At 43.6% G+C, this 18,509-nt stretch overlaps 1 protein-coding gene across 1 annotated transcript; it reads right to left on the reverse strand.

The window, feature by feature from the left end:
• Nucleotides 1-3,729: 3,729 nt before the first annotated feature.
• On the reverse strand, nucleotides 3,730-13,938 carry LOC307037029 (RNA-binding protein Nova-1-like). The gene has a single exon (XM_079677739.1). It carries the CDS (start codon nucleotides 13,844-13,846, stop codon nucleotides 12,809-12,811), a length of 1,038 nt encoding a protein of 345 aa, XP_079533865.1. The 5' UTR covers nucleotides 13,847-13,938; the 3' UTR covers nucleotides 3,730-12,808.
• Nucleotides 13,939-18,509: the final 4,571 nt, after the last annotated feature.

Below are 18,509 nucleotides of genomic sequence, written 5' to 3' on the forward strand. Positions count from 1 at the left end.
TCTGAGAACACATATAAAGGCACTTTATATTTTGCTCACTGTGTGTACTTATTATTAGCTATTACATATATGTCATGTTGTTAAGATATTTAGTCACTTTGGTTTTAATTAAAAAAATAATCCAGCAAATTTCTGTTCTGTTTCTTATTTTCCTAGCTGCTGCTGGTTTGGAGTTTAGCCTAATATAACTGACCCATACAATTGTCTTTCATGAGGTTTAAATTAACCAATGAGATTTCTCTTGCTCCTACAGCAGTGAAGCCTCCAAGAAGAGAAGAAGGTCCAATCTGTTATACACTGTTTGAATCTCCCTCTGGTGTAATACGGTTACAGTTTGAGTACAAAGTGATAAGATAAACATTTGCTGATTATATTATTTTAGCCACAACCTGGTAAATATGCATGGGTTGTCTAATACACTGTTTTTTAATTTTAGCTGCCTTCTGACCCATGTATTTGCTTGCTCGCATTAGCGTATTACGAGTGTGTGACATTGTAAACACACACACCGTGACCTTCTTGCTGGAAGCGGAGGAACTTCTTTAGTGGCATATGGAGAGAGGTGTGTGGAAGGAGAGTGACAAGAGGTTGGTCGGACCATGCTGTGAATTGTGACTCCATTTCCCAGGAAGCTTTGCAACAACAGCTCAAAAAGCCAAAAGCCGCCTAGCCGATGGCATGGAGAGGGCTGAGACGATTTGGCCAGAGGTCACAGGAGCTGATTGGCTGGATTGTGTGGAATCATGGTGGATGTAGGGGTGCAGGTGTTTGTTGATCGGATGACTCTGGTGCACAGGAGGTTTGTGGGTAGATGGATATGTCAGAGGTGAACCCCACCCCTTCGAGATGCCTGTCGTCAGGAGGAAGGTGATGTGTGATCGAGACCTGCTCGTCTCTCATTCTTTCAATCAAACCCTCCTAGAGAAGATATCTGAATGGAAGCACATTACCAGGTGCCATGTTGGATTCACTGTTGGAACTTACCTCATAACAGTGCAATATTACATGGTACTGACTTTACAAACAAATGTGTGAGTGCTTACTCCTTAAGACTAAAGATGGTAATTTGCTTCAATGGTTTATTGTACCCATAACCATGTACAAATAAACAAAACCTTTACAGCTTTGTATGGTCACACATTTAGCATTCATTGGTCCATAAGCACTCCTCACGGTGACATAAAAACAATGTTATAAGAAACCAACATTGATTTCTAGCGTCGGTGTCCCAACGTTGCACTGACGTCACAAATGTACCATCCATTCTAACAGTTTCATTGCAAATCAAAATAGTCACATGCAATGATTGAAAGAAATTACATTACCTCATGTCACATAGAAAGTAAGCGAAAAGTTCCATCATTTAGAAATAAGTACTCTTCAGAGATTTGTCTCTTTTTTTTCCCTTTTTTTCTTTAAAAGTCCTAGACATTCTTTCAACAGCGTTGTTGGTCTCATTTGAGTTGTAAACATTAGTTACAGTGCCTAGCTTCATTCACCTGGCTGGCTGTGTAGCGTCTCTCAAGATAATTGGTCAATCAATACTATCAATCAACTGTTCGAGAGGAATTGGTCGGTAGTCAATCAATGGTACAAAGAATTTCTCATGGAAGGACATGATGGTCTTTGGGCTCAGTTAGGGGCAACAGGACACCAGTGAGAGACTTGAGTGTAGACTGAACATTAAATCAATATAAGACAACCTGAGAATCACAACTACGTCTTTTCATCTGTCCCCCCTTCTTCCTATCCTCTCTTCCTCTATCTTTTTTCTTCTATGGAACGATCATAGTCAGGTGGGCGTGGCCTCGGTGGTTGAGGAAGATGGTAGGTTGGTAGGTTGTTTTGTTGTGGCGGAAGCCCGTTGCTGTGCAACTGGCTCCTTTTGTGGTTGGCATGGAGACAGGTTAAGGTGGATTCTGACCTGGTAAGGTAGTATGCAGCACATACAGTAGTATGAACAGTAGAATGTAGGATGCAGCTCTGGAGACAAATACTGGAATTCAAAATGGTTTCAAATGATGCTAAAGAAAGTAGACCGAACAAGTGCACCTTGTTCAGATTAAAGGGCCAGTTCATCTTATTTGCAAAAACATTTTCTTACTCATCTCTAGAGGTATTTCATATTGGTTTTGAGATATCTGTCTTTAACATTTACTATATCATCTCCCAAAAAACTCGATTTGGTTTTCGGAGCATAAAAGTCTTTACGTTTTTAAGGAACTACAGCAAAAATAGTCCCAATAAAAACTTTTTAAAGTGAGGTTTACTGTTTACCCAGAAAAACAGGGACACTAATGATTCTTTAAATGTACATTTGTAATGCTTTAAGCACCACAAACTAAATTCCATTGACCACCATTGTTTTGGCAATAGAAATGTTAAAGACAGATATCTGGCCTGAAATGGCCATTTTAAAAAGAAACAACTTGAGGTACTTGATTTTCTTTTTTTTGACAACTGAAGCTGCATTTTCTTTTATTTGCAAACACTTCAACTGAAACACTACCAACAAAACCAAGCGCACCTCAAGCACGAGCACTTCCATTATATATTTCTCCCCAGAGCTGTCAGTATGTAACAGTAGATTGAGACAGTAGTATGTTATCGATGGAGAACATCACATGGGGCTGACGTGATGTGCAGCAAAGGATGGCGCAGGGGAAGGCGGTAGTGGTGGACAGTGATTGGTTGATTTGGTTGGTCAGGTGACTGAGGGGGTTATGAACAGTCGAGTTGAGTCTGATCACATGATGAGGGTTTGCAGCTAACGTCAGGAGGTTCCATCAGGAGGTATGGAAGCCTGACAGATTTTAGCTTTTGGTGAACACTGGACAGAACACCCACCCTGAACCCTGCCCTCATATATCCAGCAGACACTCACACACGCACGCACGCGCACGCACGCGCACACACACACACACACACACACACACACACACACACACACACACACACACACACACACACACACACACACACACACACACACAGACACACACACACACACACACACACACACACACACACACACAAACAAACAAACAAACAAACAAACAAACAAACAAACACTAACAAACAGACATGCACTCATTCACCATATTTGCATAGACACACACAAAAATAAATACACAGGTTTGTTAATTTACACCCACATTTACATTCATGACAAACATTTACACAAACATGCACACACACGCACGCACGCACGCACAGACACACACACACACACACACACACACACACACACACACACACACACACACACACACACACATACACACACACACACACACACACACACACACACACACACACACACACACACACACACACACACACACAAACAAACAGACATGCACTCATTCACCATATTTGCATAGACACACAAAAACAAATAAATACACAGGTTTGTTAATTTACACTCACATTTACATTCATGACAAACATTTACACACACATTTACACACACATGCACACAAACATGCACACACACACACACACACACACACACACACACACACACACACACACACACACACACACACACACACACACACACACACACACACACACACACACACACACACACACACACACACACACACACACACACACACACACACACACACACACACAAACACTAACTCCCTCCCCCAGACTTGCGATGTGTTACTGTGATGATGCAGAGTGTGGTGGAAGGTGAAGAATAAGACAACGGAAGACAGGTGATGCTAAAATGAACATTTATAATGACTGCTGTTGCTGTCGCAAAATAAGAATCCTTAAAAAAAGACCTCATATATATTAGCACTAGATTGCCCACTTCACTGGTAATCCACAAGTCAAGAAACACAACTCACTAGGATTTTTTTTCTCTTTACAAACACAATGCTACAATTACATTAAATATTCAATACTCTTTAAGTCAGTTAATGAATGTTGTTAAAAGCAAACACTAAAATACTAAAAAATAAAAACAAAACAATACTAATATTGATTCACCTTTTTCCAGTCGTTCCCTTTTTCTCATTGTTATTTATTAATAGTATAATAATAATAATAGTCTGAGAAATAAATAGCTCATGTGGTGTTCTCAGGGCGATGGGGCAGGCAGCATAAATCAAGAGTGGAGCTCAGAGCGATGCGGTGAAATAATGGAGTCTAATCTCGCGCCGTCACTTTAATACTTTCAACATGTCTCTGATGTGCCGCGGGATAGGGGGGTGTTCGAATTTCCCCTGTAGAGGTTAATCATCTATAAACTAGCATTCTATGGTATGTAAACTAGGACTGTATTGCACAAAAGTTAGCAGCTCAGCTTCCTCACTCTGTAGCCCAGGAGGAGCATTTTTTTTTTTTGTTCTGTCTCCCTCCCTGTTTTTTTTTTCCAACTTGGAGGAGCCGAGTTTTCCTCGATGATATGTCTCTAACACGACCAAGCATTTTTTAATAACTCGATAAAACTAGCGCCACTACAACTCACTGTTAGGAAAACACCAACAAATGTACGAAAACAAGCCTACGTTGAGAATGTCTCGGACTACTTCTCAAGGTCAGAATTCTTCTTCTATGAGCACAGGTATCTAAAGCTAACCAACATGGAAGCTAAACAGCGAATACAGTAGGTAAATCAACACTAATAACAACAGCACAGGTTAACACAGTAGAAGTAGCATAGCCGATTATACAGGCAGACCTAACTAGCCGATATGGAGTATGGAGAGTGATCGTCTACCGCGTCCACTAGTACCTCTTTATGCTGCCGGCCCCTTTCTGCTCAACACTTCTCTCTTTACAGCTCGGCAAAAAATCTGACAAAAATATTTACAATGAGAGAGAAACAAAATGAAATTGTGGAGAAACAGTTGTTTAGTGTCTTTTTTTTTCTTTTTTTTGTTTGTCTGCACTTCTTTTTAGAATGTTTTTTCTTCCTTTCATATGTTTTTTTTTGTTGTTTTTCGACTTATATCTCAGAGAATTGTCCCCAATGATGAGCAACAAACAAACAAACAAAAAAAATCCAATCATATCAGCTAGCATTGCACAGTCTCAGAGAGGTTTTTGGGGATGGAATGGAGAGTTATCGTCCAAACAGTTGGATGAACACAGAAGGGAGGAGGAGGAAGAAGGTCAATAAAGTTCATGAGGGGGGTGAAAGTTCAAAAAAGTTCAAGAAGACAGAGGATGGCTGCGCAGCTGACGGTGCGTAAACACTCCTGCGTGTGTCGGCGTGCGTGGTTTGGATGTTAAACGACAAAAAAAAATCATCATTAGAAAAAATGGAGTTTTTGAATCTTTCCCATCGAGAAAAATCAAATGGAGCGAGATAGAAAGAGAGAAAAGGTGAGGGGTAGAGAGAAGGGGGGAGGGGGGTGAGGAGAGGGAGAGGTGCCCCCAACACTATGGCACACAATCAATGGAGTCCCACAGGCTGAAGAGATGACAGAATTAGGAAAGCAGCTGGCATGAGCGGTGGGGCTTTTTTTTAAAGGTAGGTTGAGAGGCAGGACAGCAGGTAGGTAGCCAACCTGCAGGGGGTTAATCCTTGTCGGGGTTTAGCTCTGTGGGGGGTGGTGAGGAGGAGGAGTAGGAGGAGGAGGAGGAGTGGTTGTGGTGGTGGGGGGGCAAGGTGCTGTTCAGTTGAGGCGTCATGAGCGACATCATGTTATGAGGGCGGAGCATGCTGGCTTCATGGGTGCTTCCAGGATGGATGTCCGACACACAAGAACAACTCAAAGAAACGCTTGGAATGGTAGTTGTTGTTGTTGTCTTTTTTTTTGTTTTTTTTCCCCCTCTGTTTTCTATTTTGGCACTCGAGAGAAGAGACTCGTGGGAGGCGGAGGAGGAAAGTGTGTGTATGTTTGGGCAGAAAGAAGGAGGAGTGGGCAGTGAAAGTGCAAAAAGAGGGCATGGAAGAGTATGTGTGTGAGTGTGTGTGTATGTATGAGTGTGTGTGTGTGCGTGTGTGTGTGTGTGTGTGTGTGTATGAGTGTGAGGTGAGTGTGTGTGTGTGTGTGAGTGTTTGTATGAGTATGCGTTTGTGTGTGTGTGTGTGTGTGTGTGTGTGTGTGTATGTATGAGTGTGTGTGTGTGTGTGTGTGTGTGTGTGTGTGTGTGTGTGTGTGTGTGTGTGTGTGTGTGTGTGTGTGTGTGTGTGTGTGTGTGTGTGTGTGTGTGTGTGTGTGTGTGTGTGTGTGTGTGTGTGTGTGTGTGTGTGTGTGTGTGTGTGTGTGTTGTGTAGGGGTAAACAGGCTACACACAGAAATGGCATTTTGTAAAAAAACTGGTCTAGGTTAGACAGAGCATACAGTACAAATCAAAACCAGGAAGAAAAAAAAATCAACACTGAGAAGAAGGAACAGAAAAACAGTGATATGACAAATGCAGTCTACAGTTGCTGGTGCTTCGATGGGGCCCGAGATTTTGGGTGGAAAGGGGGGTGAAAAAGGGGCGGGGAGGGGTCCCATAATATGTCTTGGAAGAGGTGGGTGGGTGTGGGTGAGAGTGGGTTTGTGGAGGTGGCAGTGGAGGGGAGGGGGCAAAAAGAAACTGAGGACTATGTCAAAGAGCCACACCCACTGAGAAGCCATGAGGTCAGGTGGGGGTTAAGTTTGCATTCCTCTACACATCACAATAAAAAAGCAGAGAGCCGACTACATCGCAGAACACACACACACACACACACACACACACACACACACACACACACACACACACACACACACACACACACACACACACACACACACACACACACACACACACACACACACACACACACACACACACACACACACACACACACACACACACACACACACCACAAGCCTAAAGCAGACAGAGAGAGGAAGAGAGAGAGGAGCATGCACATCTAAATACATTGCTGCATAAACACCAAGAGTAACATCTACAGTAGTCTCGCACACACACCCCCACCTGCTCGGCCTGCCATGCACACTAACAGCAGGGAGTTTAGTGCAAACATTTAGCTGGGAGCAGGATTCTTTGTGGGAAGTTTTCTGCTGAAAATACTGACTTAAATTAAATGTATTTAGCTACACATTTCACACAGCTGTATTTCATTAGTTGAAAGCAATAATATTAAGTTGAACCTATCATTTTTCATTTCAGCTTAATATTATTGCTTTCAATTAACCTAATACAGTTGTGTTAAATCTGTTGATGAAATACATTTAATTGAAGCCAACGTTTCAAATACTGGTTGCATAATAAGGAATTAGATTGCGCTATTTGGCTTCTTTTTTTCCCACATTGAATCCTTTAAAGAATCAAATTGAACTTAGAGGGGGAGGAAGGGAGAGACAGAGAGAGCACACTGGAAATGTTCAGTGTTGATCCTCTCCCTGAAATCAGAGCCTTGGATTGCATATTAAGAGAGTCAAAACACAATCTGTCACAAATTCTGCACCCAAGGGAGACCGAGAGTGCAGCAGGAAGATTTGTTTGAGTGTTTTGTTGTAGGTGACGAAGGGGTGTTTTCACCCAAAACACTCTCTTTATGACTCTCCCAACACTGAATTACAGAGGTCAGGGCTGGAGGTGCTCCGAGTCATATTTGAAGTCAAAGTCAATAAGGTGCATATCAATGACAAGACAAGCCTCTTAGCGTGGGGGAGGGGGGGGTTAGAAGGACAGACAGTTATACTGAGAGCTCGACACGTGTTGCGTCAAGGGTTAGTCATTTTAGAATACAAAAAGACACACGAAAGCCTCTACTGCATGTCGATGGTCAGAGGAGTGATATGCAAACTTATTCCGAGGTGAGTACATTCATGGACAATCTCAGACTTCAGAGTTAAATCCTGATTAGTTTTGCTGTCTAAAGTTAGGCAGCAACTGAGAACTGTTTAGTACAAGCTCGCTCAGAAAGTAGCAAAATAGTCTTAGGTTTGTTCGAGAGTATCCCTTTGAGGATGGTTAGACAACTTAACGACAAAATACTTCTTTTTGTTCACCTGCGGTCGGCAGACTAAAACAACGCGTGTAAAACAATATCAAAATGCTCTACCCTTATCGGCATGCAGAGATTTGTTTCCTGAAAAATGAATGACACACACTGCCTGATTTTTTAAAAAATCTTTTTTTGTCCACGCTTCACTTTGATATCATGCAATATAGACGTGCAAAAAAGATAACATCTATTTCCACAAAATACATTTTCATTGTAACTATAAAAGGCTGTATTTAAGAATGCTATCGAGTCACATTTTTTAAATCGCATAATTACGTTATAACCTATCGCTGTATTGATTAGTCTAGCCCGAGTCGTAGTGCTGTTGCATTCTGGGAAGTGTAGTTCCCAGATGACTGGTTAACACGTTGCTAACATGGCGGTCCCTCCTCTTGTGGCAGGAACAGTAAGGGCTTCAACAATCTGAATCACTGAGGCGCTTTTACTTCTTAAAAACTGTTGCGTGGACGACTCACTTCATACATCACTTATAAATATGGTTCATTTGGCACTTTTCACATTTTCTTAATATAAAAGTATGTCTCCTCTTATCTTATGAGTTTAAATCAACATATTTACCTCTGTAAAGACATATTTTGGCACAGTTTTAACTTGTTCAGGTTAGAATTATACAATTGTTAACTTAGCTTATAACAGAGCTTGTATTACACTGCCACTTGAAGCTACCCTCTCCAGCTAAAGGACATATTTCGATATGTTGTATTTTTAGTACATCAGATATTATTATATAGCAGCATTTTCCACAAATGAAATGTTTTCTACTCATGTAAACCTATTCAGCATCTTATCCAAAGCTCCTACGGCAGACGGAGGGCAGAGGACAGGACGACATGTATTGCTTCCAGTACTCGTCACATTTGATCTCCCCCCTAAACTAAAGAGATTAGCCGCTGTTTAAATAACAAACCCAAAGGGATCTATCTATGGTTTAATTAATGAGATGAAAAATAAATCCGTCCAGTAATAATCAACTTAAATGGCACCTATATCAGGAATAGCAATGCCGTTTTTCCACTGTAAGCGCACTGTGCTGCATCCAATGTCATTTAGCCATGACGCAAATTGGACAACTATAAACCCGCTCTAGTTATGGTAAAGGATGTCCACCCTTTTTCTGTAGAGGCCAATTAATCCGATTAAAGAAAAACTCTTCAAATCAGCATTAATGGTCAAAATATTATTTCAAATGAATTGAATATTTGTTCAGTCTTTTAAATGTCTGACACTTGTGAAAATGCCTGTCCAAATTCCTTTTTCAGTCTGACCAATAATCTGAGACCCAAACATATTCAGCTTCAATGATTTGACAAATATAAAAGCAGCCAATCCTCACATTACGAAAGCTGTGATCGGTAATTTTTACTCAATAAACAACAAGTCGAGCATGATTTACCCGCTCAAAGATGGAGCAACATGCACTAAATAAACTGAAGAATAGCTTATTAACTGCATACAGCACAGTACAGCTCTACGGTGGAACAAAAGCACACTATCTATGAGTACTACCACTATCTTCATATGGTCTTATGAGGTTTTTGCCACGAAGAAACCCAACATAAATCCAGTCAAACCCCATCAATGACAGAATATTCCCTCACGATATGTGTATGTTTGTGCAGCAAGTTTTTCCAAATAAACAAAGTATTATAAACTTAAACGCACTGATCCAACAGCTAAGAGTGTTTGTTCACTGTGCCCTGCCAGCCTCAACTAGGACCTCCTCTGCAGGTGTGGTGGTGTGTTAGATCAGGGCATCTCCGCCCCCCCCCCCGGCCCCCCGAGGAGGGAAACAGAGGAGAGACTCATTCTGTGGTGTTTGTTAGGGCAAGCAGCAGACATGCATTGATCGTAACACCAGACATAGTCACCCATGGAGCGATGTAGTAGGAGGAGAGGGGGGTGTCAGGATGGGAGTGCACTGGAGGACTGAGGACGGGTGGGAGGGAGGGTGAGGACAGAGTGGATGGTGTTAGATGGGAGTAAAGAAGCCTCCTTACCAAGCTGTGGAGATAAACCCTCACTGGCGCTCCAACAGAGAGTGACACATTCGATAGCACAGTGGAGCATTATGGGTCGGATTGGTTTCAAAAGAATCATATTTGTTTATTAACTTAGAGGAGTCGCTCCCCTCACCGGGCTGTTCAATAGATCAAATGCACTCCCTCCTCATTTTTTGGCATTTTTACATTCCGTCACACTCCTATTAGGCTTAGATTGGCCCATTGGATGTACATTACATTATCAATTTTTATGAAAAAAACAGCGATAGAAAAGTGAATTTATAATTTGTTCCAGTCTCTTTAATCTGCTGCTGGACACCTAACACTCCCCCAACATCCCACCCTCGGATTACAAAACAATTTTCCAGGACAACAGGTGGGTAGACTCTAATTGATCTCAAACTCGTGACCCCAATTTATTGATCCTCTTCATCGACCTAGTCTCTTTCTCCTCCTTCAGTATTCAGATACATTTCTGGTGAAGTTCTTCATATGCATTCTACATATATTTCATATATGTGTGTTTTTTTTCCCCTGCCATACAAAAAACCATCCAATCGCGATGCCGTCTACAGCACACATCCCTGACCTCATAGGCAGAGAGAACCGATCCCTCGCTTCACAGTGCATTAAGACAAAAATTCAGTGTACTCCGATTTGTAAAAAACAATATATATAACACAACACAAAACAAAAAAACAAAAAAATAAACAACAGCATCTTCAGCAGTCTTCTGGGTCTACAGTGGGCAGTTGCCACGGGAAACCTGCAGTTTGCCAGAGGCAGAAACAACTCCCTGGACGTGTGTTGGAAATCATGTCTGCCCTTCATATGCAGTTGGACGGTCGCTTGATAAGAGATCAGTGAGGCTATTTATCTCCTTTACTGATGTGCATGCTGTCTTAAAATAGCAAATCTGGGAGTGAGACGAGCAGAATCTGCAGTGGACCCCGGACAAACAGTCCCCATGTTTCAGTGTTTCCTTTTCTCAATGTCTCAGTAGTACGTTGTGAGTCTTAAGTGCTCTTGCTTGGACCGGGTTTGGGTTTGGAAGACCACAGGCTGAGCAGTAGCAGCTCATCCCAGAACCCAATTATTCATTTTGGTTACAATTTAACATTTTAGACCCATTTTTACAGGGCGCTTTACTACAGATTTAGAACATAGGGGATATTTTGGAGCATGGGGAGGATGGCCAAGCATGGCGACGAGGCGTTTGAGGTATAGCTGCGTAGATCTGCACTGCAGCCTGTGGTGTGATTACAGATATTTTCTTGCTAATCTCGAGGTCTCACTGCAGTCTGCATCATAGATATGGTGAATTCCCTTTTCTAGCACCAAATGTGGCATTAGCGTTTTGTTTCAGTGTGTACATGTGTGCATGTGTGTGCGCATTCCCTGTTCTGCTCTTAGACTGGATATATAAGGTAATCCTTCACTGTAATGATATTAATGCCTGGGGCGGCTCTCTTACTGGACTTAAATAAGACATATATTACACTTTGTGACATTACTATTCATATTCAATTCATTTAAATTAAAACAAAAAAATAGTCTCATTTACATTCATGTCAACCTGAATTCACAGATAAAAAAACGAAACAACTGAGCTTTTTATGGGTGAACTCATCAATAAATAATGACGATGGTGAGGATTCGTATAATCGTGACAATATCAGATAATAACAGAATCATCAAAGCAGACTGCAAATTAAAACGCCATAGATCCTGTGTGTTTGCCGCAGCTTGCACAGTATCACTCTCGTCGGTTTCGCACTACGTGAGGTCATCAACGTGCGCCTCGGTATTCTATCTCAAACACTAGAGCTGAGTACGGGGGGGGGGGGGGGGGGGGTTGGGGCTGCACTGCTCGTAGGATACATCACAGGGTATACAGAGGGTGGTATGCAAACGAAGAAACGCCCAGCTCATTCTCTCCGCCCCTCACCCCTTCCCGAGTTCACCTCACCCTTCCTTCATCTCCCAGAAAGAGGGGAGGAGGGGGGAGTTGAGATCATACGACGGGGGAGAGAATAAATGGGGTTACGGGGGGATTTGACGACGTTTCTTTTTTCGCACACCAGGCTTAAGTTTGCAGTCTTGCTCATTATAAAAACCCTTGTAAAAAGGGGGGGAGGGGGTGAGGGGAAGGCAAGGCTGTGGGCAAGTAGTGAGAGAGGCTTCGGGGGGAGGCGGGGCGGAAGGGCGAATCAAAACTAGAAGAAAAACAAAAACCCTACAGGAGGGTGACCAGTGTGGGCTTCAGGGGGAGGGAGGGGTTAGGGTTACTTCCATAAGGGATTTTGGGTTGTACCCTGTAAACGCAAACCCTCCCCCCTGTGAGCCCATTCCCTTCCCTTCCTCCCCCTACTTCCTGTCGCCTCTCAGGCAGTCGGCCTGTCTACATGGCATTCAGCTCTGTCCACACAATACACAAACGAACAAACAGACAGCTTAATTTACTAATCAAAACAATAAAACAAAACAATAAAAAATCCCGAAAGGTCAAGACGTTAAGTAATAAAACCTTATTTACACATTTAGTTACACATTTTTTTCTTGGTTTTTCAGCGTGATAACTCGCTCCATTCCCTCCTCATCTTCTCAGCACATTTTTGCTTTGCGTCAACATTTCTTTTTTTTATAGAGAATACTGAAAACGGGCAGAAGAAAACGGCGCAGACGATTCCTTCTGACATTCTTGCTCTCCTCTCCTTTTTCCATTCTCACTTTCAATTTTTTATACTCCTCCCCCAAGCCCCCACTCTTTTTTTCCGCTCTTTTCCTCCTCGTTTCTCATTGGCTGTCAGGTTTAGCCCACCTTCTGTGGGTTGGTGGCACGTACCCCCTGCTCGTAGGTGATTCGCTGGCTGATCAGGTACTGTGCAGCCTGCGTGGCGGCCTGAGACCCTGTGATGGTCACCTTCCTGTTCCGAGTTCCAGGGATGAACTCGCCTTTCTTGGAGATCTGGATCCTGGCGCCGGTCAGCTCCTGGTACTCCACTAGCGTCTTCCCTCCTTTCCCCAAGATGGCTCCCACCAGGTTTTCTGGCACGGCAATCTCCACCACTTCCTTTGCTCCTTCTCCCAGCTTCTCCTGGGCCAGTAGAGATGACCCCAACAGGGGCGACGCGGCGCTCAAGTAGCCGTTGGTGGCTCCTGCAGCAGCCAAGGATCCCAGAGAGAAGCCCCCGAGACTCGCTGCTTGGTGAACGCTGGTGGATGCATCACTGGCATAGGATGCTAACAAATTAGCTGCGGCGGCTGCTGCTGGGTTAGCATTAGCTGCTACCGCTGCTAACACTCCTGAGGCTGCCGCGGGATTCAGACCCAAGCCCAGGGAGTTGGTGTTGTAGCCGTAGCTGGCCAGGGTGTTGAGGGCGGAGGTGATGGCCAGCAGGTCGTTGCCTGAGAAGCTGGACATGGTGGTGGGGAAGGCCCCGACCCCGGCCAAGCTAGCCTGGCCGAGCAGAGAAGAAGCGGCGGATGCTGCAGCGGCGGCCGCGGACGGCATCACCTCGGTGGAGTTGGCGTACGGGGAGCCGGTGGGGTTGGAGTTGGCGACAGGGCCTGTGATGTTGGAGTAGGAGATGTTGAGGCAGGAGGAGCTCTGTGGGTCCTCCTGGATCTTCTGGACGATGATCTCCACGGCTTTGCGGTTCTGCTCGGGCTCCCCGCTGATGGTGACCACCCGTTCCTGCAGGTTGATGCCCTCGGGTTTCTGGGATAGCTGGACCCACGCCCCGGACTGCTCCATCACCGCCTTCACTGTCGCTCCACCTTTACCGATGATCAGCCCCGCCGTGCTGTTAGGGACGATCAGCTTGGCCTGGGAGGGAGAAGGAAACATGTTTGGTTATTGCTAGAAGGCTATTGATCAGCATATTAAATTGACTAAATCAAGGACAGTTAGTGTAATGAGAAAATGATTTTAAATGAGTCTTCGTGTGTGTGTGTGTGTGTGTGTGTGTGTGTGTGTGTGTGTGTGTGTGTGTGTGTGTGTGTGTGTGTGTGTGTGTGTGTGTGTGTGTGTGTGTGTGTGTGTGTGTGTGTGTGTGTGTGTGTGTGTGTGTGTGTGTGTGTGTGTGTGTGTGTGTGTGTGTGTGTGATTTAGCAATGTAAATATACCGTAGACACATGACATTACAGAGCGTGCGCGGCAGTGTGTCCACCACCTGAACACATAACTAGCAAAGAGGTTTTTTTTTTTTTTAACAGAGGAGAAAGAGAAGAAGAGCAAGTTTGTGAGAGAACAGGTGATGAAGAGGTAGAGAGAAGTACACAGAGTGGGAGGAAAGGATGGACAAGCAGGAGAGAGAGACAGAGACACACAGAGAGAGAGACAGAGAGAGAGAGGGATTCTAAAGAAGCTTGTGTGACTCCCAGGGGTCAGTGTTACCATGGAAACACAGCTCCAGCATTCAAAGGGTAGTGAAAGGGAGAGAGGCGATGACACACACACACACACACACACACACACACACACACACACACACACACACACACACACACACACACACACACACACACACACACACACACACACACACAAACATACTCCATGTCCTAATACAGTGCAGTATATTCATTTCACATATTTGCGTGTACAAATTATGCATAATTCTTTCATACAGTACTTTTGTTCGTCCGTCACATTGTGCACTGTATATATATAACATTGCTGTGTTGGTCAATGGATGGATATGAAGCACTTGTTTCTCTTTTATTTATCACCGAGTGATATTTCCATTTCTACAATTAGTCCCAAGAAAATATTGTCTAAAAATGTTAAAAAAAAGCCCATATTTGGGAGTGGGAAAGAAACACCCGCTTTTAGACTTTGCAGACAAGTTAGATGCACCGAGAAACAATACAACACACTGCAGGAAAGTGAAAGGTCAGAAAAGCATAATAGGTCCTTTTTAAGTTGAAAAACTGAAATATTTTTCAAATGAGCTTAACTCCAATAAACTGCAGTTTTGCCCACAAGCAGCCAAATGAAACCCCATGCATCAGACAAGGTAGAATGCAGTACAGGTGTGATGTGGAGTTTTCCTGTTGCTAAGCAGTGAGTGTCCGTCGCTGTGCTGCAGAACCCGGCTCCTGCACATTCAGAGCATCACTCTGCTGAATGGAGTGAGACCAGAGGAAAGTGTGAGACTGTCGATAGCAAAAAGACTTCTGCTGCAACTTATGTTGTTCTGCTCTTCAGTGCAAACTAAATGACGCAAAGTTGTTTCTCACAAACAAGGACACCTGTAGAAGTCATTGACTTCGCATTAGCCGCCTCGCACATGAATGTGTGTGTGCTGCAGCATTGATCCCACTCTCTGAGACTCACACTGCATGTCTTTCTGAACATCTAATATTCATACTGGGCAGAAAGGGAGAGTGTGGGCTGGAGTAGCGGGAGGAGAGATAAAAAGACATGGCCTTGATGAAGAAAAGAGGGGAACAAAATAAAAGGAAGGGAGAGAGGGGGGAGCGGGGTGATTGAGAGAAAAGTGGACGAGATGCACAGTTTACGTTTTGTTGTTACATGCAGAGTGAAATAAAGCGAGAGGAAAGGGAATAAAAGAAAAATGCAAAGAGATGGATCAATTCAACGTACAATAGAACATGTGAAGGCCATTCCAATTAAGCTGCCTCCCCCGTCTCACCCCCTCCCTCTATCTGTTTGCTGCAGTTTTAAGCAGAACCACCTCTGCGCGGCGATGCAGCGGTTTGCCACGCTGCATTCCACGGCTCCATCTCCATCTCTGCACCGCGGCTTTCCACGAGATGGATTTACATAGAAATTGAAAATGAATAAGAGGCATGCAGGAGGGAGCGGATAATAGAGCGGCTTCAAACCTGCAGACAGCGTAAATAACTCCCCTCTCTGACTGCAACATTAGAGAATGATCTCCCCCCTGTGAGTGTGAGGCGTCGCTGCGTCGCTCTCTGGGATTAACAGGTGCACTGTTTACTTCTTCCTTTTCTTCATTCATCTTTGCCCTCTGGCAGTTTGTACTTCAGTGCTTTCTATTGATTAGTGTTGTTACTGTGAGTCTGTTTACGTGCTGCTGCTATCAGACACTCGCTACAATCTGCCGTCCTGTGTAGATTAGTGAGAGGAACAAAGTGCTAGCAAAGTGTGAACACTGCTGGGCTGAGACACTCCAGTTACCTTTCAGAATGAAATCACAAAGCACAAAATGGCAAATGAAAAGTGACACAGAAAATAATCTTATTGAAGTTCAAGCCAATGTGCACTGCATTAGCCTACTGACCCCAGATTATGAAACCCCAACACTGGTTCCTGTCACGCCGTTGGCTCCGCCAGCTACTAACTCTGTCCTGCCGTGTGCTCTGCGACACCAGATCCTATAACGCCGATTTCCCCTTCCCCTTCGTTCGTTTCTTTTACATTTCTTCTTTTTATTTATTTTTCTTATTTAGGGACTCACAAATTGAGTTTATACCAAATCTGAAGTTAAAATGAATATTAAAAGATAATATAATATTAAAATATAAACCCTAAGCCCCTAACCCTTAACAAACCCCAACCTATAATAATTAATTCAATTAATTAATTTGCAGAGGAATTAATAGCTTAATTATTAAAAATATTATTTATAGTCCCGGTTTAATATGAATATCCAGCCATAAAAGCACCCAGAGCACAAACCTCTGCCCAGTACCATTTTTACAAATTATTTTAAGGACCGAAAATATATTTTGGTGAACATCAGCACCAAAGTACAGATACTGATTTTAACGCTGGTGTTTCGGAAAATAATGAAGGTGTTCCGGGTGTAAAAATAACGCCATTTCATCAGGAGCACTTTTGTCGGAGCTGCAACATTTCAGGATGGATGTGCGGTGTGGGGTTAAAAATGGAGACAAGGGATAAAAAGAAATAAGTGTGACAGCGAGAGAGTGAGGAAGGGAGGGGGAGAGCCAAAAAGATTTTACCCATGAGCCCTTTCATCCTCTGCACTGCAACATCCTCACACACACATGCATGAGTGTTGGTGGGAGGATAGACAGTGGAGTCTGATCCCTCCTGGCCCTAATGATCACATCCACCATCAAACTGATTCTCAGCTAATGAGCTTCTCCGCTTGCCTCCACTCCTCCTCCTCCTCCTCCTCCTCCTCCTCCTCCTCCTCCTCCTCCTCTGCCCGCTCTGCTTTCTTTCCTCACGTTTCCATATTGTGTTTTTTTACAGATCTAAAGAGGTTTTAAACCTCTTCTTTCAAGGTCACACACTCCCACACACACAATCCGTTCCCGGTGTGAAGGGCGTTTTATTGTGAAATCATCGTCTTCATCCTGCTTTTATTCAGATGATGCTGTACGATCGACTCGTTCTAATAGCCGACTCAGCCAGCCAGCCTACCCACAATCCTCTGCACCTTTCTGCATATCCGCCACAGAGAAGCAGATGATGTGACATTTGGCAGCCTTTAGGCGATCGCTCCTACAGCGACGGCTCCTCCATGTTTGTTTTCTCCTCAGCAGCTCTGCTTTAAATCATTTTTTCTACCTGTTCTCCTCTCTGGTGTCTCCTTTTTTGTTTTGTTTTCGCCTAGAAGAGTTTTATATTTGCCGTATGAAACCTTTCACAGAGGAGGGGGGCTTGGCATCCATCCAGCTGCTGACCACAACGTCCTGTTGCTGCAGCTGCAGGGCTGAGGTTGGAGGTCAAAGACAATCTCCTGTTGGTGAATGCTTTCAGGCAAGCACTGTGAAGGAGCAGGGGCGGGAAGTGTTGGCTTCAGCAGGGATGGGAAGTGTTGACTTCAGCAGGGACGGCTGAGCAGATAAGCCCAAATCAATGTCAACAGCACAGTGGAGCAATTTTGATCAAGTTCAGAGTTTGACCGTCTGAGGTTTATGAGTGCCAAAACTGTCACACTACAGGTACACAAGTAAAATCCCAACTAATAGTTTACATTTTTTCATTCTTTGTTTAGCCAGGAAGGTCAAATTGCGATACAAGATCCTTTAAAGTCCTGTATTCAAATTGAAATTAAAGTTCTAAGAGCCTTTAATGTGGCAATCCTGAACATTTCAGTCCTGGTGGAAATGTTGGAGGGGCTCTATAATGCTCATGTTCAGGTTCATATTAGTATTTAGTGCCTCTATTGTGACATGTCTCCATACTTTTATGTTCAAAAATCTCTTCAAAAGATGTCCTGGCCCTTAGCATATCACGTACAATGTGTTGGAGCACTAGGCAATGGTAGTGCAAGTGTCACATAGTGATGTCACTATGTTACTGAAGAAAGCAATGACCATTTACTTGCACAAAAACCTATAAAACACATTACACGAAAATGGAGAACCCCAAAAGCAAAATAGGGCCTCTTTAAAAAGTATTTACTGGAGATAAGAGTATACAGTATGTGGTGTAATACTACAGTTCCCAGAATCATGGGGGGAGCACCACAAACTACTGTCGTTTTAATAACGATGTCAGGCAATGTAGCCTTTTCACATCTTTGTGAAAGCAGCTGTGATCTGAT

The sequence above is a fragment of the Notothenia rossii genome (assembly GCF_949606895.1).
Source record: "Notothenia rossii genome assembly, chromosome: 4".
Classification (NCBI taxonomy): Eukaryota; Metazoa; Chordata; class Actinopteri; order Perciformes; family Nototheniidae; genus Notothenia; species Notothenia rossii.